Genomic DNA, 25857 nt, shown 5'->3' with positions numbered 1-25857 from the left:
ATCAGGCCATTATCCCAGAGTCTCCTCTTTACTGTTGACGTTGAGACTGGTGTTTTTGTGGGTACTATTTAATGAAGCTGCCAGTTGAGGACTTGTGAGGCGTCTGTTTCTCAAACTAGACACTCTAATGTACTTGTCCTCTTGCTCAGTTGTGCATTGGGGCCTCCCACTCCTCTTTCTATTCTGGTTAGAGCCAGTTTGCACTGTTCTGTGAAGGGAGTAGTACACACCGTTGTACCAGATCTTCAGTTTCTTGGCAATTTCTTGCATGGAATAGCCTTCATTTCTCAGAACAAGAATAGACTGACGCGTTTCAGAAGAAAGGTCTTTGTTTCTGGCCATTTGGAGCCTGTAATCGAACCCACAAATGCTGATGCTCCAGATACTCATCTCGTCTAAAGAAGGCCAGTTTTATTGCTTCTTTAATCAGGACGACAGTTTTCAGCTGTACTAACATAATTGCAAAAGGGTTTTCTAATGATCAATTAGCCTTTTAAAATGATAAACTTAGATTAGCTAACACAACGTGCCAATTGGAGCACAGGAGTGATCGTTGCTGATAATGGGCCTCTGTACACCTATGTAGATAATTCATAAAAAATCTGCAGTTTCCAGCTACAATAGTCATTTACAACATTATCAATGTCTACACTGTATTTCTGATCAATTTGATGTTATTTTAATGGACAAAAAATGAGCTTTACTTTCAAAAACAAGGACATTTCTACGTGACCCCAAACTTTTTAACGGTAGTTTATGTAATTAAGGTATTTCTGTTTTGTATTTTTAATACATTTGCAAAAATGTCTAAACCTGTTTTTGCTTTGTCATTATGGGGTATTGTGTGTAGATTGAGGATTTGTTTTGATCTAATCCATTTAAGAATAAGGCTAACGTAACAATGTGGAAAAAGTCAAGGGGTCTGAATACTTTCTGAATGCACTCTTTCTTTGGATTTAACAACCTCAATTGCTGTATTCAAAAAGGTTAACTCACCAATTACTGTGCCTTAGTCTGAATTTTAACAAGGTTTGCGCGTTAATGAGATGCAGATCAAATTAAGGTGTCTAGATTATGTTCATCGCAATTGACCCATTTCTTTCAATTTACCTGGAAAACAACTTAGGGCATCAACCAAGACGCATCATTTTTTTTTACAGTAAATGTTCATAGGTCACAGTTGAATTTGCATCATTTTAAAATTTCCACACTCTTGAAAGTGGTGGCCATGTCTGACTGAAGTGTGGCATGGCGTGAGGTGGTGGACTCAAGGAAGTGTGGTCACTATGACTTCCTGTAACAGAATGTGGTCGTGGGCGTCTCAACACCGGGCTTGGGCTGAGCAGACTGAAGCAATTGCCAAACTGTCCATGACTCCTGGCTCGGTAGCCATGAGTGAACAAGTTAGTTCTGCTCAGACCTGAGAGTAAAGAAAGGGAAGGATGAATGGAGTTAGAAGGAAAGAGTGTGTGGGTGTCTGTGAGAGAGAGCGAGTTAGAGAGGAAGTGTGACAGCGTGCAAGAAGGAAAGAGAACACAAATCATCATGGAATATTACTGGAGTCACACAGAAAGAGAGAGAGAGAGGAGAAAAAGTGAAAAGAAGAACCATCTAGAAATCTGGAAGGGCTGTTAAACATGTAATTAATAAACAGTGTTAACCATCTCCAACCTCAGCCATTTACGCCCCCTCAACTCCCTGAAATAGTCTCAGGGCTCTTCTTCTAGATAAGGCCATTACAATCATCTCAAGCACTATTTTACTGTGAACAATGATAGGATAATTATAATATCTTATGCATATGTACACTGAGTGTATAAAACATTAAGAACACCTTCCTAATATTGAGTTGCACCCCCCTTTTTGGCCTCAGACCAGCCTCAATTAATCGGGGCATGGGCCGTTTTTCATACACACGGGAAAATGTTGAGCGTGAAAAACCCAGCAGCGTTGCAGTTAGTGACACAAACCCGTGCGCCTGGCACTTACTACCATACCCTGTTCAAAGGCACTTAAATCGTTTGCCTTACCAATTCACCCTCTGAATGGCACACATACACAATCCATGTCTCAATTGTCTCAAGGCTTAAAAATCCTTCTTTAACTGGTCACCTCCCCTTCTGTGTAGATGAAGTGGATTTAAGTGACATCAATAAGAGATCAGTGTATATATTCTGAGTGTGTTATAGTTCAGCTATCTCTAATGTGCATACTTGAGTACCATTACAATTCCAAGCACAGGGAACTTACATTAGAAAGCATACAGTATTACACAATCTCTAATGAGTGATGCTTTTCATCCACAGCCCAGAGACCATGGGTGTTAAAGGGTGGCTAAACTTCCTAATTTGGCCTAGTTTTAGATTTGGTTCATTAATAAGAAATGCTAGCAGCCATGACTGAATTAAAATGTGAATCGTGTCTGTTCGCAGGTGGGAAGAGTTCTAAAAACTATTTAGCTCATTAGCTGCAGCCGGTTGGTGTGCGATCATGACAAAGTTGGTTTCTCCGTGGCTAGTTAATAAATTACACAATGTAATAACACAATTTTTATGTTGCACACCTTTCGGTTCTCATTAAATGCTTTCAATATTTGTATATGAATTTCTACAATGTATAGTTGGTTTGAGGTTAAGTCATTGAAATTTGGAGCTATTGGAATTGTAACATATTGTCCCATGTACATTGTGTAATATATCGACAGTCCCTAACTAGCCCCATAGGGATATCCAAAGCCAACTTAAACTTACCACAGACATTACGATTGGGTCACATGCAGCTGTACTCTGAATTGATGATTACTTGTTTACTGCCAGCTGTGGGCAGAATTGAAACTAACCCAACCGACATTTACGTTGTGATGCAGTCACGACCACACAAAATTCTGTTTTGGATGAGACTGACTTTATGACCAAAATTATTCTATTTACACTTTCTAGTCAATTTTGACAGTAGAATAAATGTTGGACTCATATCGGTGCCATATGATAACCAGTATAGGTTGGCTAGTGGGAATTGTCGCTGATTGTAATATGCTTGGCCTAACACATTTTTCGCCTCATGACTTTTTATGCATTCATGCCACCACCCTGTTGTATACAGTATATGCTCAAGGAGCATTTCGGTCACTGAGGCATCAGCGACTGCTATTAGAAGACAGTGGCAGATGCAGTGTCCTCAGGTCCCTCATCAATTGACAAGGTTGCTGTGAACTAAATTCCCCAAGAAGCTAAATTTGAAAGGAAATTTCCTCAAAACTGGGCCAGGAATCATTATCTTTTCGTCATCCATGGTTGTCAGTGACAACCTTTAATATGCAAATATTTCTGTTAATTCTTCTATGACATTATTACTCAGGGTTACAGATGTTCTTACTGGATTTCAGGTTGACTGTTTGGGGTTTGTTATAGGCCTTGGTTTTTCTGTTTATATTTAGAGGTTGACATTAGCGTGTTGGGCGCACTAATTGGTGTCACTTCATTGTCAGTATGTGTTACACCTGTGGTGACTTGTCATCTCGCTAGCACAGGTGATATTTAAGAGCGGCTGGCCCAGTGCTCCAGTTGGCTTGAGAGATGGGGAGGGTTAACACCTTTAGTTGGCTCTCCCTATTTTATATTTAAAAAAATCCTTCTTCCCTGTTTTTGTTCCACCTTTTGGTTTGCTTCCTGTCTCTAAGAATTGGAATGGGTTTTAATTTTGTTTGCATCTTCTTGGGCAAATTTAGTGGGCGCTCAAGGTGGGTGTCTTTTAGGTCCCAGTTGTTGTTGCTCGTCAACTTTCAGTGGACACCCCCATGAATGTCTTTGAGGGCCTCTCCTAGACCCCCACCGGTTTTGTTTCGGTTGTTAATGACTCTTTGTTGGTTCCCCCTACTGTTTGAGCAACAATTTATGGTTTCTTGCTAGGGAACCTAACAAAATGGGGGCTCGTCCAGGATTCTGTTTCCCTGGAATATGATAGTTGCTCTAATCAGATATTTGAGTGTTCTAAAGACACTTGTGGTAGTTTGTCACAGACATCCAACCAGAGTGGTTATAAGATTGGTGGAATTATTTTGAAAGTTAGTGTAGTTAAATGTACGAAGGCAAATCTGCTCATCATTGCAAAGTATTATGACATCAAAGATGCACATGCCAATTCAAAAGCAGTAGTCAAAGAGTTAGTGGAGGAGGAAATCCTTTCGGAGAGAGAGGATGATGAAAAAGGTCCTACGGGTGGTAGAGTACACCCTGTAGACATGCAATTGCGAGACGTAGAACTAAAAGCAAAATGGGAACAGTAGAAATTAGAGCTTGTGCACAAGGAAAGAGAACGTGAGGAGAGATTGGAGCATCAGAAATTAGAGCTTGAGCACCAGGAAAGGGAAAGAGAATGAGTAGCCAGACAAAAACAGGAATGTGAGCGTGCCATTCGACTAAAAGAGATGGTGCTGGTAGCACGACAAAGAGAGAGATCTAGAAGTACTCCGAATCAAGTCTGGCCATTCTGCTACCTCAGTAAAGTTTGAACTTGGTCAGAACAGCCGGCTTATATCACCTTTCAACGAAAAGGAGGTGGATATATATTTTACTCTGTTTAAACGGATTGCCACATCCCTAAAATAGCTCCTCAAGTTTTCTTATGGGAGAAGCTCAGAAAGTGTATGCCACTTTATCTCTTGACCAGAGCTCAGATTGACACTGTTAAAATTGCTATTGTTTAGTTTATGAGTTGGTCCCAGAGGCATACAGACAACAGTCCCGTAAATTATGAAAGACCAAATCACAAAGCCATGTTGAATTCGCAAGGGAACAAGCATGTATTTCATTGTGGTGTGTTTCTCCAGAGGTCAAGGACCTTGAGGATTTAAAGACATTCATACTTCTCGAGCAGAATTGCCTTCACAAAAGGGTTGCTACCTACATTTTATGAGCACAAGAATCTTTCTCTTGAGAAAGCTGCAGTCCTTGCAGATGAGGTTGCGTTGACACATAGAACTACCTTCACAAACAAAGCACTCAGTAGTTATCCCTAAACAAAAAGCAATCCAGAGAAGTCTCCTCCTACTGCAAAGTTTCAGTCTTTTCCCCCAGTGACCAAAGACAAGGATTGTCAGAAAATGTTTTTTGTATCCCCCAGTATCTTTTCTCACGGCAGTAATGATGCACATCGTCTCTGTGTCCTAAGTTGAAACAGAAAAAAAATGTATTCTTGTGGGAGCCCTCCAGCCCATCAAGTGTGTAGATAGGACTGGTGTTTCTCCTAAACAAGATGTTGAATCAGATCCTTTGTTTCAGACAAGTTTGTGTCTGAAGAGTGGCGATGCTGTTAAGCAGCCAGTGAAGACACTGTGAGACACTGCGGCAGCCCAATCCTTCATTTTGGAGGGTGTTTAGCTTTTTTTCTGACACTTCAGCAATTGGTTACAGTGTGTTAGTACAAGGTTTGGAGATGAGTTGCATATATAATGTGGAACTCAAGTCTGATCTTGTTTCTGGTTCCATTGTCATTGGGGTGAGGCCTAGCCTACCAGTGGAAGGGGTCTCATTCATTTTGGGAAACGATTTGGCTGGAGGGAAGGTTGTGCCATATTCTGTTGTTTGTAAGCAACCCAGAGTGGAGTAACCTGATGGATTATCAGAAACGTACCCTAGAGTATTCTCAGCATGTGCCATTACACATGCTATGTCTAAGAAAGTTGTTGGGGAAATTCTAGTGTTGAGGAGGATGTCAGCGGTCCCACCATGTTCGATCTGTCCGAGACGTTTATGTGTGATCCTGATTTCGGTAAAACCTCCTGAGTTGATCTCTCTTTTGAAAACCCCAAATGCGAGCAAGTTTGTAGAACCACTGAAGGAAGAGCGGGTCCCTACAGTTGACACTTCAATGTCTAGGAAGCAGCTGATTGCTGAACAGAGTAGAGGATTCCCCCTCTCCTCTTTTTGCTGAGATGTGTCCAGAGGAGGAGTTTGATCAAGTTTGTGTGGGTTACATTGTAAATAGGAAATGGCATTCTTGCGCCACTTCTGGCAAGACGATTGTCCTAGTGTATCTCAAATTGTTGTTCCAGTTACCCTTCTACAAGAGATACAGAGGTTGGCTCACAATGGTAAGATGGCAGGCCATCTTGGGGTCAACAAGACAAATTACCGTATATTGCATAACTTCTTCCAGCCTGGTCTGAAACAGGATGTTGTGACTTACTGTAAATCCTTTCTCGTTTGCCAGAGGACGGGTAAACCGAGTCAAGCTGCACCGGTTGCACTTTTTGCAGCCTCGTCCTTCTTTTGATTAACCTTTCAGCAGGGTTCTGGTGGACTGTGTTGGTCCTTTGACCAAAGCAAATACTGCTAACTAATTTCTCTTAACCATCATGTGCGCTGCCATTTATTTCCCTGAGGCCATTCCACTGAGGAAAATCACGGCTCCCAGTATAATTTAGGCCTAGGTGACATTCTTTTCAATGTTTGTACATCCACAGATAGTGCAATCGGACCAAGGTTTGAATATCATGTCAAAGGTCTTCCAGCAAGTGTTACAGCAGTTGGGTGTTTCCCGTTGCTTCTCTAGTGCCTACCACACAGTCTCAAGATGTTCTGAAGTCTATGTTGAGAACTTACCACTTTGAGTTAGAGAAAGACTACGATGAAGGGGACCCTCTTGTGCATTTTTCAGTGCGGAGGTTGTTCAGGAATCTCTTGGTTTCAGTCAGTCCAAATTAGCTTGTGTTTGTACATCATGTCAGAGATCCATTGAGCTTGCTGAGAGAGGTGTTGTTTCAGGACAACGGCCAAAAAAACAAATCTGTTGGAGCGTGTTAGCGCTTTTCAATATAAATCGAACCGTGCCTGTGAGTTAGCCAGTGGGAATCTGGAGAAGGCACAAACAGAAATTAAAATTTGGTACGATTGAAAGGCCGAAGCTGCACTTTTGATGTGGCTGACCAAGTCCTGGTTTTGTTGCCTGTTCTGGGGTCACTGTTGCAAGATGGCTTTCCAAACCCTTACACCATAGTGAAAAAAAATCTGTAATCTGGATTACGTCATCGCCACCCCAGAGCACAGGAAAACAAAACCTGGCTGTGTCATGTCACCATGTTGAAACCATACTTCTCCCACTACGATCGGGCGGAAACCGGTAGTAATCTTCTGCCTGTGGCCACTGCTGTCACCGTTGACTATAGTCTTCCTCGAGAGCACGAGGAAATGCCAATATATCCTATGCCTGTGTGCCGGCTGAGTAACTCGGAGATTTTTGAAACCCTTGATGTCTTTTTGTCACACTTGTCTCTGGAGGATAAAGGCGACATTGTTGCACTTCTTTTAGAATGTCGTGGTTTGTTCTCGGATGTGCCAACTCAGACAAATGTACTAGAGCATGACATTGATGTTCAGGACACTGCCCCAATCAAACAACATGCCTATCAAGTGAATCCTGAAAAGAGAGAACTCCACAGTGAGGTGAAGTTCATGCTTGAGCACAGCATTGCACATTGTGGTAATAGTCTGTGTAGTTCGCCCTGTACATTAATACCTAAGGTGGATGGGTCTCTGCGTTTTTTTCCCGATTTTCGCTAACTCAATACCGTTACTAAGTCAGACTCATACCTTTTGCCCAGGATTGACAATTGTGTGGACTGTATGGCCCTGCTAAGTACATTAGCAAGTTCGATCTGCTGAAGGGATATTGGCAGGTCCATTTAACTGAGAGCGCCAAAGAGTTGTTTGCTTTTGCTTCTCCTGATGGTTTGTTTTCCTACCTTTGTCTCTCCCGTTCAGGTTTCAAAATGCTGGGACTCTTTTGGTCTCTGCACCGGTGCTAGCTGCTCTAGATTTCCATTGTCCATTTGCTTTGTACACCAATGCCAGCGATGTAGGAGCAGGGGCTGTGTTCCTACAGATAAACGATAACAATGTTGAATGGGGTACTTTTCAAAGAAGTTGGCCTCATATCAAAAACACTACTCAACTATCGAGAAGGAGACGCTCGCTTTGGTATTATTATTGTACAATAATAGTGAAGACATCAAAACTATGAAATAAAACATGGAATGATGCAATAACCAAAAAAGTGTTAAAAAAATCAAAATATACACTGCTCAAAAAAATAAAGGGAACACTTAAACAACACAATGTAACTCCAAGTCAATCACACTTCTGTGAAATCAAACTGTCCACTTAGGAAGCAACACTGATTGACAATAAATTTCACATGCTGTTGTGCAAATGGAATAGACAACAGGTGGAAATTATAGGCAATTAGCAAGACACCCCCAATAAAGGAGTGGTTCTGCAGGTGGGGACCACAGACCACTTCTCAGTTCCTATGCTTCCTGGCTGATGTTTTGGTCACTTTTGAATGCTGGCGGTGCTTTCACTCTAGTGGTAGCATGAGACGGAGTCTACAACCCACACAAGTGGCTCAGGTAGTGTAGCTCATCCAGGATGGCACATCAATGCGAGCTGTGGCAAGAAGGTTTGCTGTGTCTGTCAGCGTAGTGTCCAGAGCATGGAGGCGCTACCAGGAGACAGGCCAGTACATCAGGAGACGTGGAGGAGGCCGTAGGAGGGCAACAACCCAGCAGCAGGACCGCTACCTCCGCCTTTGTGCAAGGAGGAGCAGGAGAAGCACTGCCAGAGCCCTGCAAAATGACCTCCAGCAGGCCACAAATGTGCATGTGTCTGCTCAAACGGTCAGAAACAGACTTCATGAGGGTGGTATGAGGGCCCGACGTCCACAGGTGGGGGTTGTGCTTACAGCCCAACACCGTGCAGGACGTTTGGCATTTGCCAGAGAACACCAAGATTGGCAAATTCGCCACTGGCGCCCTGTGCTCTTCACAGATGAAAGCAGGTTCACACTGAGCACATGTGACAGACGTGACAGAGTCTGGAGACGCCTTGGAGAACGTTCTGCTGCCTGTAACATCCTCCAGCATGACCGGTTTGGCGGTGGGTCAGTCATGGTGTGGGGTGGCATTTCTTTGGGGGGCCGCACAGCCCTCCAAGTGCTCGCCAGAGGTAGCCTGACTGCCATTAGGTACCGAGATGAGATCCTCAGACCCCTTGTGAGACCATATGCTGGTGCGGTTCGCCCTGGGTTCCTCCTAATGCAAGACAATGCTAGACCTCATGTGGCTGGAGTGTGTCAGCAGTTCCTGCAAGAGGAAGGCATTGATGCTATGGACTGGCCCGCCCGTTCCCCAGACCTGAATCCAATTGAGCACATCTGGGACATCATGTCTCGCTCCATCCACCAACGCCACGTTGCACCACAGACTGTCCAGGAGTTGGCGGATGCTTTAGTCCTGGTCTGGGAGGAGATCCCTCAGGAGACCATCCGCCACCTCATCAGGAGCATGCCCAGGCATGGTAGGGAGGTCATACAGGCACGTGGAGGCCACACACACTACTGAGCCTCATTTTGACTTGTTTTAAGGACATTACATCAAAGTTGTATCAGCCTGTAGTGTGGTTTTCCACTTTAATTTTGAGTGTGACTCCAAATCCAGACCTCCATGGGTTGATAAATTGGATTTCCATTGATTATTTTTGTGTGATTTTGTTGTCAGCACATTCAACTATGTAAAGAAAAAAGTATTTAATAAGATTATTTCTTTCAATCAGATCTAGGATGTGTTGTTTAACCTGTTATGGCTAGAGGGCAGTATTTTCACGGCTGGATAAAAAACGTACCCGATTTAATCTGGTTACTACTCCTGCCCAGTAACTAGAATATGCATATAATTATTGGCTTTGGATAGAAAATACCCTAAAGTTTCTAAAACTGTTTGAATGGTGTCTGTGAGTATAACAGAACTCATATGGCAGGCAAAAACCTGAGAAGATTTCATGCAGGATGTGGCCTGTCTGACAAGGTGTCATTCTTCTTGTCTCTGTTTATTGAAGAGTGAGGATCTTAGCTGTCCCGTGACACTTCCTACGGCTGCCATAGGCTCTCAGAAGGCGGTAAAATGCTGAATCGTGGCTTTGCAGGCTCTGGCTGAAAAAAAGTAGCGCGTTTGGGTAGTGGCTGGTTACAGTACTGTGAGACTCAGGCTCGTGCCCGCGTCGACCGAAAGCTTTGTTTTCTTTCCTCTGTTTAGCTAAATGGACATTCCCGGTCGGAATATTATCGCTTTTTTACGCGACAAATGGCATAAAAATGGATTTTAAACAGCGGTTGACATGCTTCGAAGTACGGTAATGGAATATTTAGATTTTTTTTGTCACGAATTGCGCCATGCTCGCGACCCTGATTTACCATTTCGGATAGTGTCTGGGACGCACGAACAAAACGCCGCTATTCGGATATAACGATGGATTATTTTGGACCAAACCAACATTTGTTATTGAAGTAGCAGCCCTGGGAGTGCATTCTGACAAAGACAACAAAAGGTAATCAAACTTTTATAATAGTAAATCTGATATTGGTGAGTGCTAAACTTGCCGGGTGTCTAAATAGCTAGCCTGTGATGGCTGGGCTATGTACTTAGAATATTGCAAAATGTGCTTTCACCAAAAAGCTATTTTAAAATCGGACATATCGAGTGCATAGAGGAGTTCTGTATGTATAATTCTTAAAATAATTGTTATGCTTTTTGTTTACGTTTATCGTGAGTAATTTAGTAAATTGTTAGCAAATTCCGCTGAAGTTTGCGGGGGGTATGCTAGTTCTGAACGTCACATGCTAATGTAAAAAGCTGTTTTTTGATATAAATATGAACTTGATTGAACAAAACATGCATGTATTGTATAACATAATGTCCTAGGTGTGTCATCTGATGAAGATCATCAAAGGTTAGTGCTGCATTTAGCTGTCTTCTGGGTTTTTGTGACATTATATGCTAGCTTGAAAAATGGGTGTCTGATTATTTCTGGCTTGGTACTCTGCTGACATAATCTAATGTTTTGCTTTCGCTGTAAAGCCTTTTTGAAATCGGACAGTGTGGTTAGATAAAGGAGAGTCTTGTCTTTAAAATGCTGTGAAATAGTCATATGTTTGGAAAATTGAAGTTTTTGTATTTTTGAGGAATTTGTAATTCGCGCCACGCCTATCATTGGATATTGGAGCAGGTGTTCCGCTAGCGGAACGTCTAGATGTAAGAGGTTAAGTGTTCCCTTTGTTTTTTTGAGCAGTATATTTGAGATTCTTCAAATAGCCAACCTTTGCCTGGATGACAGCTATGTACACGCTTGGCATTCTCTCAACCAGCTTCATGAGGTAGTCACCTGGGATGCATTTCTAATAACAGGTGTGCCTTATTAAAAGTTAATCTGTGGAATTTCTTTCCTTCCTAATGTGTTTGAGCCAATCAGTTGTCATGTGACAAGGTAGGGGTGGTATACGGAAGATAGCCCTATTTGGTAAAAGACCAAGTCCATTTTATGACAAGAACAGCTCAGATAAGCAAAGACAAACAACAGTCCATCATTACTTTAAGACATGAATGTCAGTTAATTTGGAAAATGTCAAGAACTTTCTTCAAGTGGAGTCACAAAAACCCTCAAGCACTATGATGAAACTGGCTCTCATGAGGACCGCTACATGAAAGGAAGACCCAGAGTTACCTATGCAGAGGATAAGTTCATTAGAGTTAACTGCACCTCAGATTGCAGCTCAAATAAATGCTTCACAGAGTTCAAGTAACAGACACATCTCAACATCAACTGTTCAGAGGAGACTGTGTGAATTAACCCTTCATGGTCGATTTTCTGCAAAGTGACCACTACTAAAAGACACCAATAATAAGAAGAGACTTGCTTGGGCCAAGAAACATGACTGGTGGAAGTCTGTCCTTTTGGCCTGATGAGTCCAAATTTGAGATTTTTGTTTCCAACCGCTGTGTCTTTGTGAGATGCAGAGTAGGTGAATGAATGATTTCTGCATGTGTGGCACCGACCGTGAAGCATGGAGGAGGAGGTGAGAGGGTGTTGAAGTGCTTTGCTGGTGACACTGTCAGTGATTTATTTAGAATTCAAGGCATACTTAACCAGCATGGCTACCACATCATTCTGCAGGGAAACACCATCCCATCTGGTTTGCGCTTAGTGGGACTATCATATGTTTTTCAACAGGACAATGACCCATCACACCTCCAGGCTGTGTAAGGGATATTTGACCAAGAAGGAGAGTGATGGCGCTGCATCAGATGACCTGGCCTCCACAATCACCTGACCTCAACCCAATTGAGATGGTTTGGGATGAGTTGGACCGCATAGTGAAGGAGAAGCAACCAACAAGTGCTCAGCATATGTGGGAACTCCTTCAAGACTGTTGGAAAAGCATTCCTCATGAAGCTGGTTGAGAGAATTTCAAGAGTGTGCAAAGTTTCCTCAAGGCAAAGGGTAGCTACTTTGAAGAATCCCAAATATAAAATTATAGTTTGATTTGTTTAACACCTTTTTGGTTAATACATGATTCCATATGTGTTATTTCATAGTTTTGATGTCTTCACTATTATTATACAATGTAGAAAATAGTAAAAAGAAAGAAAAACCCTTGAATGAGTAGGTGTGTCCAAACTGTTGTCTGGTATTGTATTTGTTGTGTTAGGGGGAAGGTGTTACAGGTCTTGTTTTTTTTGTAATTTATATTTAGAGGTTGGACTTTAGCATGTCGGGTGAACCAATTGGTATCACCTCGTTAGACAGAAAGTGTTTCACCTCTGGCTGGTCCACTGTTCCAGTTGCCTCGAGAGATGTGGAGGGTTAAAACCTTTAGTTGGCTCTCTCTATATGATTTCTAAATAAACAAATATTTTATCTGATCTTCCCTGTTTTTGTTTTCCTCCACCTTTTGGTTTGCTTTCTGTCTTTACGCTTGGTGTGGGTTTTATTTGTGTTTGCCTCTTCTTGGGACTAATTCTGTGGGCACTCATGGTGGGTGTCTTTTAGGTCCCAGTTGTTGTTGCTTGTCAACTTTCAGGGAACACCCCCATGAGTGCCCACAGAATTAGTCCCAAGAAGAGGCAAACACAAATAAAACCCACACCAAGCGTAAAGACAGGAAGCAAACCAAAAGGTGGAGGAAAACAAAAACAGGGAAGATCACCAAAACAGGTGGGGTTCTAGGAGGGGTTCAGAGACACTCATGGTGGGTGTCTTTTAGCTCCCAGTTGTTGTTGCTTGTCAACTTTCAGGGAACACCCCCATGAGTGTCTCTGAACCCCTCCTAGAACCCCACCTGTTTTGGTTGTTGTTAGTGACTTAGTTCCCCCTTCGGTTTGAGACACTATTTTTGGTTTCTTGCTGGGGAATGTTTGATGCTCAATCCTGTTTGGTTCTAATTCTCAGAGTAAAAACTCAACGGAGACTATGAAACCTTAACCAAGTTTATTCTCCCAGAGGGTCAATACAGCTGCATCAGACAAAACATGTTTTCACCAACACAAGTATATATACTCCAATTTAGATGCACTCCTCCTTCTCTCCAGCCCTTACATCTTTTAGGGTTCGACAGGAAGATGAAGTGATGGGGTAATAACTGTTCCTTCCCTTAAGGTGACCTGACCTAACCTCAACCCCCTTGATGCCTAATCCAAAGTTCTCCACCCATATCACCTATAGCAATCATGTGACTGCCTCCCCTCTACTCAGTAAATTCCAAAGCCATCTGGCTCTTACAGATAACCATTAACTTCTGATGTGAAAACCAGTCTATCACTCCTCAAATACTATAGTATAACTCCTAATGTATCATGTCTCTAGTATAACAAGGTTCCAAGTTTAACCCAGAATCTAACAATCCAGTACCTCACAAAAGGGTATGATTTCACAAACTTGGTCAGTCTTAGGTTGGCAGTGTACCCCAATTCTTCTCAGATTGATTTTGCCTATTCCTTTCTCAGTCAATATGGGCTTATCTTGTTTTCTGCTTCATGCAGTTTCTGCCTAAGCAGACATCACACAGTGTATGCTCTTGTGCAAGTTATTGTGTGTGTATCCATGTAATATCATCATGCAGCCATGAGCCAGAGGGAGTAGGAACACTTCATGAAAAGAACTGCTACAGAAGCTCAATTCACCCCAGCTACTGTACTGCCACTGTGTAACAATGCAACAGATGTTTTAAATGTACAACCCCCCATCACAATTGTCTCACTATAACTAATATGCAAAGATAGTTAGACGCCTCTTGTATCTAATCCCCCTCTCAACACAAGTTGCATGAACTGTCAGTCAGCGATCACTCTAGCCGCCTCTTGTTTTAGGAATTATCAGCCAAAGTTACATGTGTAAGCCTACTGAACCTTATGTCAGTTAATTTCTAAAGCTATTCCCTCTCACTTTTAACATAGTGTAACCCTGTTAAACTACCTCAGTATACTGTACGGTATATTCCACCAGGCGCGTAACTTGACCAATATTAGTAACAGGCCAATTTGACGCCCCCTCCTCTCCAATAATATTCCATGATGAGTTTGATTGGGGGAAAATCCCCACTGTTAAGCGCCAGGCAGCTACTGGCTTTATGTTGCTTTGCACCACAGTGACCAATTTCCTAATTTTATGATTGCATCCCCCCGCCGCCAAATACGCTTTTGATCCCCAGAGGCCGTCTGCCCGAAACGCACAATTTCTCCTCTTTCCCTTTTCAGCAGTCTGTGATGTATTGCTTTAGTCTGCAGTAATGGTTCAATAGTGCGCACTACGCGTCCTGTCGTCCTGGGGATGTTCAAATATTTTCTGGGACAGTTCAAAACCGACTCAAAGACAGTTCTGGGACGATAGAGCCAAAATTCATACAACCACTGTACATCAAACAATGTTAAAAAGCAATGAGGCTGATGCAACAAATGAGAACGTTTAGCTTAAAATGTTCATAAACTATTATTTCTTAACTCTTGACGGTCGCCTAGGATAGGGGGCGCTACAGCGATTTTTGAAAAAAATTAGTGCCCATTTTAAACGGCCTCCTACTCAAACTCAGAAGCTAGGATATGCATATAATTAATACTTGTGGATAGAAAACACCCTAAAGTTTCTAAAACTGTTTGAATGGTGTCTGTGAGTATAACAGAACTCATATGGCAGTCAAAACCCCGAGACCGATCGTAACAGGATGTGGAATTCTGAATTGCGGACTCAAGAGCAATGGTTCATTGAGCACTTCCTATTGCTTCCACTAGATGTCCCCAGTCTTTACAAAGTGGTTTGAGCCTTCTCCTGTGAAAACTGACACAATGAGAGTCTGTGGAACGTGGTCACATGAGGAGGGCCATCACCATTATGACGCCGGCGCCCCTGGCTACCCTCCCCTTTCGAAACGTTTAGAAAGACAATACAATCGTCCCCCTTGAATCTTATTGGAGCTCTGGTTGAAAAAGGCCCTAAAGATTTATGTTATACAACGTTTGACATGTTTGGACGAACCTAAATTAAAAAAAAATGCATTTTATTGAAAAAGGAGTCCCGCGGCCGACGGAGCTTTTGGAGCAGCCTTCAGAATGCGCTAACAAGAACAAGCTATTGGGACATAAAGGATTAACTTTTTCGAACGAAAATACATTTGTTGTGGACCTGGGATTCCTGGAAGTGCTTTCTGAGGAAGATAATCAAAGGTAAGGGATTATTGACAATAGTATACAAGAGTAGATTTGATATGCGATTGTTCCAAGATGGCGCTGACCTGTAACGGTAGCCTATTTTTCTGAGTATCGCATCCCCTTTTATCGCGAAGTGTGATTACCCAGTAAAGTTATTTTTAAATCTGGCATTACAGGTGCTTTCAAGAGATATTCATCTATAAATCTTAGAATGACAATATTACATTTTAAAAATGTTTTCGAATAGTAATTTAGTAAATTGTAGCGCTGTTTCACCGGATGCATTTGAGGGAAAATAGTTAGTCAACGTCACGCGCCGATGTAAAATGCTGTTTTTATATATAAATATCAACTTTATCGAACAAACGAATGCATGTATTGTGTAACATGATGTCCTAGGAGTGTCATCTGATGAAGATTGTCAAAGGTTAGTGCTGCATTTAGCTGTTTTGTGGTTATTTGTGATGCATGTGGTTGGTCGGAAAATGGCTATGTGGCTACTTTTACGATATACTCCTCTAACACAATCTAATGTTTTGCTTTTGCTGTAAAGCCTACTGCTACTGTTTTTCAGCCAGTAACTGCAGAGTCATCATTCAACGTTCTGGCGCCTTCTGAGAGCCTATGGGAGCCTCAGAAAATGTCACGTAACTGCAGAGATCCTTTGTTTTGGATAGAGATGGTGTAGAAGGCCAAGAAATGGTCAGAGAGGGAGCTTCCTCTTTGGAATCTTCTCAGGTTTTGGCCTGCCATATGAGTTCTGTTATACTCACAGACACCATTCAAACAGTTTTAGAAACTTTAGGGTGTTTTCTATCCAAATCAAACAATTATATGCATATTCTAGTTACTGGGCAGGAGTAGTAACCAGATTAAATCGGGTACGTTTTTTATCCGGCCGTGCAAATACTGCCCCCTATCCCCAACAGATTAATTAACTCAGGAACCCCTCCTATGTGGAAGCACCTGCTTTCAATATTCTTCGTATCCCTCATTTACTCAAGTGTTTCTGTTATTTTGTCACTTACCTTTACATCTAATGTAGACCCATGTTGGCAGTTCAAAACATAAAAATAAACAAATCATTTTAATTTGGGATGGTTCATCTTCAGTTTGGGACAGTTGAAATTGCACTTAAGGACAATTTTGGGACGGTGATGAAAAAAGTTTGTGTTGACCACTGGGTAGCTATATTCGCGAGCGCTCCAATGTATACATGTTTTGAAAGTAAACATATTAATACAGGTTCATTAACATTTCATAAATGCATTCCTGTGTTGTGTAACTAGCAAATTATTGGTGATAAGATAATCATAACCACCACTGATAATGTCATCAGTGCTCTGTTTGTGTGTGACTGACCAGTAACTTTGAGGGGCCAGGAGCTGATCTATGCTGCTATGCCCATCAATGGGGCTCTGGCAAAGACCACACCTCTTGCCTGCTCACCAACGGTCATCGAATTAGGTAGGTTTAGTCTGATTTATTCAAACTTCAACATTAGGTAATATCTGACACACAAAACATATACTATCATAATTGCCATTGGTAATATAACAGTGGCTATGTGTTCAGAGAAACATGGATCTAACACATGGAGACTGGCAAGATGATGTGATGAAGTCTAGACTGACAGACAGGCTTGATACTGTTGTATCTGAATAGAGAGAGACCTGGCACTCATGTTCAACATTTTACCAGACTATTTTTACTTTTACTTATTATTATTGTTGAATTGATTTAGTATCAGTTAATATGGGGATGGAGAAACCCTGCATGTTCTGCACCAAGATCAGGGAACTGTTGTTGTAGACGGGACACCACACAGGAAGGTATGTTTGACACACTCAAATCAAGTGTTATTTGTCACATGCACCGATAACTTACTTACAAACCCTTAACCAACAATGCAGTTTTAAGAAAATAACTGTTAAGTAAAAAAGGTAAATAACAAATATTTAAAGAGCAGCAGTAAAATAACAGTAGCGAAGCTATATACACGGGGTACCGGTACAGAGTCAATGTGTGGGGGCACAGGCTAGCCAAGGTAATTGATGTCAATTATACAGCGCCATATTGTCCTTTCTTGGAATAGAAACACCATAATATTAATCAAATTAATGAAGCTAAATTTCTTAAAATCAATCCCATATACTATGTTCTTACAAAAAAAGTTTTGAAATTCTCTAATACAGCCAATATTAACGCCTGTAAAATGCTTCTCAAAGATGCCCTCTGGTTGTCAAACCAGCACTAACGTGCGGCAGCCCGCAAGCTGTGCTGCTATATGACACAACTTTTACAGGAAGAACCACTGTACACGTAGGTAGAGTTAAAGTGACAATGCATAGATAATAAACAAAGAGTAGCAGCAGTGTAAAAGCGCGCGGGGGGGGGGGGGGGGGGGGTGAACAATCCAAATAGTCTGGGTAGCCATTTGATTAGTTGTTCAGGAGTCTTATGGCTTGGGGTAGAAGCTGTTAAGAAGCCTTTTGGACCTAGACTTAGTGCTCCGGTACCGCTTGCCGCACGGTAGCAGAGAGAACAATCTATAGCTGTGTTCGAATACTCATACTAACCGTACTATTTGTGACATAAATTGAGTATGTAGTATGCTTATTGGTCATAGTATGGATAGATTTAGTATGCTAAAAGTTCCTGGATGTCGTACTACATTTGCCAAAATACGAAGTATACACACAGTTGACACTATTTCTGTACTTTTAGGGCCCATTATTCAATTTTGCAGGGAATGGGCGTGGCTTTATAATGTTTTCAGATTTGAAGAAAATGTCAGAAAATATGCAGCCAAAGTCCGAGAGCGGATACAAATTAATTGCTTTAACTAATTATGACAAATGTGAAAATGTTGAGCAATGTAATAAAGTAATGACTTTTCAAATGATTTACGCCACACGTTATGTTGGCTGACAATGTGTTGGCAAGGCTATCCTTATGAACCGCATAGCATATCATTACAGCACTAGGTACTTCTGGTATGTTAGTTAGCTAACTCATTAGACTCCCTCCACCTACCCAAGGACGTCGGAGTACAAACATCGGTTAACCACCAAACTGAGGATCTAAATTTAACCTTGCGTAATACCCTAGATGCAGTCCCACCCCTAAAAACTAAAATTTGTCACGAGAAATTAGCTCCCTGGTGTACAGAAAATACCGGAGCCCTGAAGCAAGCTTTTCAGAATTCATCGCTGCTGAAGTGAAGCACATCCTCTCTTGAGGAATGCTGCTTTTTAGTTAGCTTTGCGACAGTATCAAAAATACATTACGTTTTTTGCAAATTGAAATTTACAAAGCTACAAAGCGAAGTAGATGAAAAAAATTGTCAAAAGGTCAATGACTTACTTGATATTTACTTGACACTAACACTTGGGCATAAAACATAAATGGGTGGCTGTGTAATGGGTCTTTGTATATAGATGAAATGTTCGGATTTGGCTTTTATCACAACACAGTGTACAGAGTAAAACCTCATCTGACATTTCTGGTTTATAGATTTTAGTAAACACTGACTGGAATATAAACTTATTTGCATCTCTAATTAGATAATGTTTTATGCGAAAACATAGCTTACACTCACTAAACATAGTATAACTTCATATCTACTGCTACAGTGTATGTGTGAACCAAACAATCCCTTATTTAGTTATGTAGAAGGGATTTGGAGCCCCTGCTGTTGGTGACAAAATATATGTAATGTAGTCTAGGAGGAACATGACTTAACACTATAAACACAGAAGTGCACCCATACACATCATAGACACCCATAGATACATCAACCCCAGCAAGGTCAAGTAGTTAGCGAGTGAACCACTATCCATGTTGCTGAAAACTATGAGAGAATATAATTTCACCCCTGTCCATGGTGCTGAACGATATGAGACCGTTTAATTTCCCCACCCGCTGTACTGCTTAAAAAATCCCACCACTGCCAACATCCTAACCTCCTGTACCCTCAATCTTATTAGCTTTTTACAACTAACATCTTGCAGCTCCCACTGATTAAAATGTATATGCCTCTGGACGCTGAGGTGTCAGCCAGGTCACCCGTGATACAATATTCGACGTCCATCCATGTCTGAGGACGTCAGGAGATGACATGGAAACTGGCCACTAGGGGCAACAGTGAGCGCTGTTACCTTTAAGTAGGTTTCGGGTTTTGATGGGGGGCATTGTGGACAGGGATGGTGGATGGGCCTAAGCATCTGCCTCTGATTACAAAGGTTGCAATTTCAAATCCAGTGATAGAAAATTCATTTTGTGATTTTTGTTTTAAACCTATCCCAAACCTTAACCCTTACCTTAACCATTCTGAGTTAATGCCTAAACTTAACCTTAAACACTTGGAAATTTGACGTTTGCAACTTCGATATTTGAAGTTTGAGAAATGTGGATGAACGTCTAATTCTGATGTGAGACTGTGAGAGCTAGTTGCAGCAACAGTGAGGGAAAAAAGTATTTGATCCCCTGCTGATTTTGTACGTTTGCCCACTGACAAAGAAATGATCAGTCTATAATTTTAATGGTAGGTTTATTTGAACAGTGAGAGACAGAATAACAACAACAAAAATCCAGAAAAACGCATGTCAAAAATGTTAGAAAATTATTAGCATTTTAATGAGGGAAATAAGTATTTGACCCCTCTGCAAAACATGACTTAGTACTTGGTGGCAAAACCCTTGTTGGCAATCACAGAGGTCAGACGTTTCTTGTAGTTGGCCACCAGGTTTGCACACATCTCAGGAGGGATTTTGTCCCACTCCTCTTTGCAGATCTTCTCCAAGTCATTAAGGTTTCGAGGCTGACGTTTGGCAACTCGAACCTTCAGCTCCCTCCACAGATTTTCTATGGGATTAAGGTCTGGAGACTGGCTAGGCCACCCCAGGACCTTAATGTGCTTCTTCTTGAGCCACTCCTTTGTTGCCTTGGCCATGTGTTTTGGGTCATTGTCATGCTGGAATACCCATCCACGACCCATTTTCAATGCCCTGGCTGAGGGAAGGAGGTTCTCACCCAAGATTTGATGGTACATGGCCCCGTCCATCGTCCCTTTGATGCAGTGAAGTTGTCCTGTCCCCTTAGCAGAAAAACACCCCCAAAGCATAATGTTTCCACCTCCATGTTTGACGGTGGGGATGGTGTTCTTGGGGTCATAGGCAGCATTCCTCCTCCACCAAACATGGCGAGTTGAGTTCATGCCAAAGAGCTCCATTTTGGTCTCATCTGACCACAACACTTTCACCCAGTTGTCCTCTGAACCATTCAGATGTTCACTGGCAAACTTCAGACGGGCATGTATATGTGCTTTCTTGAGCAGGGGAACCTTGCGGGCGCTGCAGGATTTCAGTCCTTCACGGCGTAGTGTGTTACCAATTGTTTTCTTGGTGACTATGGTCCCAGCTGCCTTGAGATCATTGACAAGATCCTCCCATGTAGTTGTGGGCTGATTCCTCACCGCTCTCATGATCATTGCAACTCCACAAGGTGAGATCTTGCATGGAGCCCCAGGCCGAGAGAGATTGACAGTTCTTTTGTGTTTCTTCCATTTGCGAATAATCGCACCAACTGTTGTCACCTTCTCACCAAGCTGCTTGGCGATGGTCTTGTAGCCCATTTCAGCCTTGCGTAGGTCTACAATCTTGTCCCTGACATCGTTGGAGAGCTCTTTGGTCTTGGCCATGGTGGAGAGTTTGGAATCTGATTGATTGATTGCTTCTGTAGACAGGTGTCTTTGATACAGGTAACAAACTGAGATTAGGAGCATTCCCTTTAAGAGTGTGCTCCTAATCTCAGCTCGTTACCTGTATTAAAGACACCTGGGAGCCAGAAATCTTTCTGATTGAGAGGGGGTGAAATACTTATTTCCCTCATTAAAATGCAAATAATTTTTTAGTTGTTATTCTGTCTCTCACTGTTCAAATAAACCTACCATTAAAATTATAGACTGATCATTTCTTTGTCAGTGGGCAAATGTACAAAATCAGCAGGGGATCAAATACTTTTTTCCCTCACTGTGTAGCCTGTATATCATAAACCGGGGAACCAGGATGACATTTATTTTTATTGACTGGAGGGGAGCTCCTGTTCCATTTTACCCTGTGTAAAATGGCAATAACAAGCGCCACACAGATTCGGCTCCAATTAGTATGCATGGAATAGTGGAAAACAAGCAGTAGATCAAAGGTAAAGAGCGCATTCATTTGATGGTTAATCCCAGCGAGATGGGAGTGGAAGGAGACACGTATTCATGCACACACACGGGCAGTTGAGCACACATGGACGCACGCACACACGCACGCACGCAAATACACACACACACACACACATACCTGCACACCCACTCGTATTTACACACACACACCTTGACAAGATTCACTCGACGAGCTACAAGTGAAATGCATCTAAATGTCAGCCTGTACAAACCGTTATTGACTGGAGGGGAGCTCCTGTTTGATTCAACCTTGAATATCTTCAGTTTGTTTTTCGTTCCTTATATTTAGGTTGGAAGGTATGCAACAGTATTGTTTTTTTGTTGTTGGACAAGCTAGATAAAGTGAATCTTGTTTAGTTCATCAAGTGCAATTTAAATGTCTCCGAGATATAGACACAACAATGCATCAATGTTTCAGGCCTAAGAAGCAGGCGTTGGTCAATAGCTGGCACAGCTACCTGCTTTTGAGGATGGCACACACTACCCATGGAATAAGTAAGATGCCTATTATTTGCTTAACTACATGATTTTTTGTTAGTTTTTTTGTGACTGAGTCTGATTATCAGCAGGGTACACACAGGTTAATACAATATGTATTAATGTCATACTTTTCCATGTTAGTGCAGAGTGATACAGTGAGGGCTGAACCCTCAATAATGACTTGTATAACACGAAGCAAACCCCTGAGATAATGAGATTGCCTTATGGTTTGCCATGAATCCTAGCTGGTTCAAAAATGTAAAGTCAAGGGCACATATTTAATCTATTATATACATGCTCAATAAACATGTACATCCACACAGTAATGAGTCGCGAGGCACTGAAGTGGAGCGCACGCTCGGCTCCTCTCGTGTCTTTACGCTTCTCATTAACATTCGTCGCTTGTCCATGATGCTGAAAGGATCTCCAGCACACGGAGCGGAGACGAGCATTGTTCCAGTGCTTATAGGAGGTATCTACGACTCGCAGGCGGACAGCGCAAGGAGGAGGACCGGAAGAGACGGTTAATTTACATTATAGCATTCCTTCACTGCTGGACCTGGAGCAGGAGCCCTCATTTTCTATACAAAAAAACCACCTGCAGAAAATAGTCACCGGTGCATTTTTCCTGACATCAAGTCGCCGATATGTTTCGGATCTAACATAGACTATTATTGAGAAACAATGAATATCTCCATTCTTGGGTGGATGTGGGCACTTTTTTTCATGGAAATGCATTTATCGGTTTTTGTTCTACCCGTTTTATGGGGTTTGGTGCTTGGTGGCTCTCAAAGTGTACAAATTGGTATGTATCAAGCAAATTAGTTAATTTCAAGGATCGACTATATTTTTGGAACATAGGCTAGTGATTTTGCCAATGCATTATGAAAGCTGGTCATGCAAATTAAATCAAATAAATCAACAATATAATATTTTGGAATATGCTATATACAAGTATATTGAGATGTCCAATTGTTTCTATTACAGGTGGACTCTTTCCAAGGGGTGCTGATCAGGAGTACAGTGCATTTCGGATAGGAATGGTTCAATTCGGCACACCCGAATTCAGATTGACGCCCCATATTGACAATCTGGAAGTAGCAAACAGTTTTGCCGTCACCAATTGTTGTAAGTAACAAATGTAGCCTATTTCAGGTCTCTTTACAAAGTTAACGATTAAATCAATTTTTTATCCCCTTCAAATATAGAAATAGAAAACACATCAGAACTATCAATTGATGGATTCAATTAGGCTACTTAGAAACGGTGCATGGAACCACTCAATTAGCGCGTAATTTGTGAACTTATTTAAGTCGGTGAAACCACATCTGTTGTGGAAAGACATGGACAAGTAGGCTGTTTGTAAAATAAGATATTATGTGGATTAGTGTTCATCTTCTCTGTGTGAGAAATGACAAGACAAAGTTGGTTTCCATAGTAACAGTAAGTCATAGTGATGCTCCATTGACACAGGCGCGCGTAATGTCTTGCATGACAAGTAGGCACTGGGAGTATCCATTGTAATTTCGTATTTTAATCAAATTCAAGACAGTTGTATTATCTTTTGTCAATTATTGTCACTATTTGCAATAGCTTTTCATCTCTATGATAGACATAACCTAGGTTAAAATACATTCACGCCCGTTAATGAGTTTATTGTTCAACATATTTAATAGGCATTTATTAAGCGTATTTAGTAAAGGAACTAATCTATATTAGGTAGCCTATGCATTACATGTAGTTCTGTGGATGAGAAAGATAGGCTAAGTGTAATAATTAAATCATTAAGGTTTATTCCCTCTGGGCATTGAGAGGAGATTATAGCCTTCTGGACCAGCCTATTGCCTACCACTTCTTGGCCCACATTCGTTATGTTATTAGGTTCTTCAACGCAATTTATATATATATATATATATATATATATATATATATATATATTGTTTCAGTTGATTGTTCTATATATATATATATATATATATATATATATATATATATATATATATAGAACAATCAACTGAAACAATATATATATATATATATATAAACTGACAATATTTAATACTTAAAAGAATAGGTTCGATTTGATCTGTTCACTGAGCTATTAATGAGCGCCGCTCTAAAATGGGTGGGCTCCCCATTTCATCTAGCTGTTGCCAAGCGACAGTTCGTTTGGAAAAACGTCTCTGAGGTATATTATATCAAAACTCAAGGATATTTTTAGACCATGTGCATTGATTATAATCACCGTTTCCACACTTTCCATATAAAAGCTTGTTGTGTTGAAGAACCTCAACGCGTCAGATGCCTGATGACGCTGGATCAAGAGAACAGCGACGTGTCAGTCACCGCTTGGGTTCTAAGCTACAACATCAATCCCCATAACTGTTACGTCAGACGTTGTTCTTATGCAGTAGGGTTACATATGGCTTCATTCAGTAAGTAGTCTACTGTAAATAAGAAGCAGATGGAATCATTGTAACTTACACATTTGCCTCACTTATTATGCACATATGCACTTTAAAAAAGTTGTAACTTTTAGGATAATTATTTCTAAACTCTTCGGTAGGGAAAATGCTGAAAGCATGTTCTTTGGACATAGGCCTACTGTAGCCTATTATTGATAGGTGTCATCATTTATTTGAAAAAATAGGGACAATAGATCTCACAGGTGGCTGGTTGCACCTTAGTTGGGATGGACGGGCTCCTAGTAATGGCTGGAATGGAATGGTATCAAGGACATGGTTCCATGTGTTTGATACCATTCCATTCACTCCATTCCAGCCATTATTAGCCGTCCTCCCTGCCCCAGCCTCCTGTGATAGATATGTGATAACCTTGCCTTTAGTGAACGAATTGGTCAATGGACCAATTCAAACTCATGTAAACCAATGTTAAAAAACACTCATAATAATTGGTAGCACATTTAGCAATACAATACAGATATATATATAAAACATGTAAAATAGTGTTTCCTGTATGTGAACATATATTATTAGAGAGTGAGTGGCTCTTCTCAAGCATTTGACTGTATATGCTACTCTTTTAATCCAATAGATGACACTATACATTAGAAGGCATTAGAGTAATTCCCTTCATATTTAAAACATACATTTTCAGATGAGAAAGCACCATTAAAACTGGGCACAGAGACATTTATAGAAGCCATATTAAAATTAGATTGATAATTTTGCTGTACATTGTTTCACCTAATGTAACCAGTCAATGGGACATGTTTCATGAATAGAACGAATGATATCCCTGAGATGAAATGCACTCTGATTAGCTAAATCACCAAGCTGTATAGTAGCCCAAAGTACAGTAGAATCCAGGCCAAATTGAAGGCATAAGCTTCCCTTACAAGTATGCCTTGTGGGATAAGCTGATTCATAATGAAGTAGATTGAGAAAATGTCACACAATTTTGTACAGGTTATGCAATGAATCAGATAATAATTCCTTTACTGGGATATTGTTGGCTAGGCTTTTATAGTGACCATAAGAAAAAACAAGAGCTTGTACAATTTTATTCAAGAAAGTCGTGTTGGGCCAGAGTGGTACGTCTACGATGTATGAAAGCAATGCCAGGAGAACCTACACCTGCCGTAGCTACATTGCGC

General features: G+C 41.3%; 1 protein-coding gene across 4 annotated transcripts in view; it reads left to right on the top strand.

Moving 5' to 3' along the window:
• Positions 1-22628: 22628 nt before the first annotated feature.
• Positions 22629-25857, top strand: part of LOC106611560 (glutamate receptor 2) — an 81217-nt gene continuing 77988 nt past the window's right edge. For all 4 annotated transcript variants that reach the window (XM_014211905.3, XM_014211907.3, XM_014211904.3 and 1 more), the window contains exons 1-2: positions 22629-23046; positions 23229-23369. In XM_014211905.3, coding sequence (XP_014067380.1) covers positions 22926-23046; positions 23229-23369 — 262 coding nt within the window. In that variant the 5' untranslated portion in view covers positions 22629-22925. The remainder of the gene's footprint in view (positions 23047-23228; positions 23370-25857) is intronic.

The sequence above is a fragment of the Salmo salar genome, chromosome 09, assembly GCF_965601325.2.
Source record: "Salmo salar chromosome 09, fSalSal1, whole genome shotgun sequence".
Classification (NCBI taxonomy): Eukaryota; Metazoa; Chordata; class Actinopteri; order Salmoniformes; family Salmonidae; genus Salmo; species Salmo salar.
This window is presented reverse-complemented; position numbering and strand designations above follow the sequence as displayed.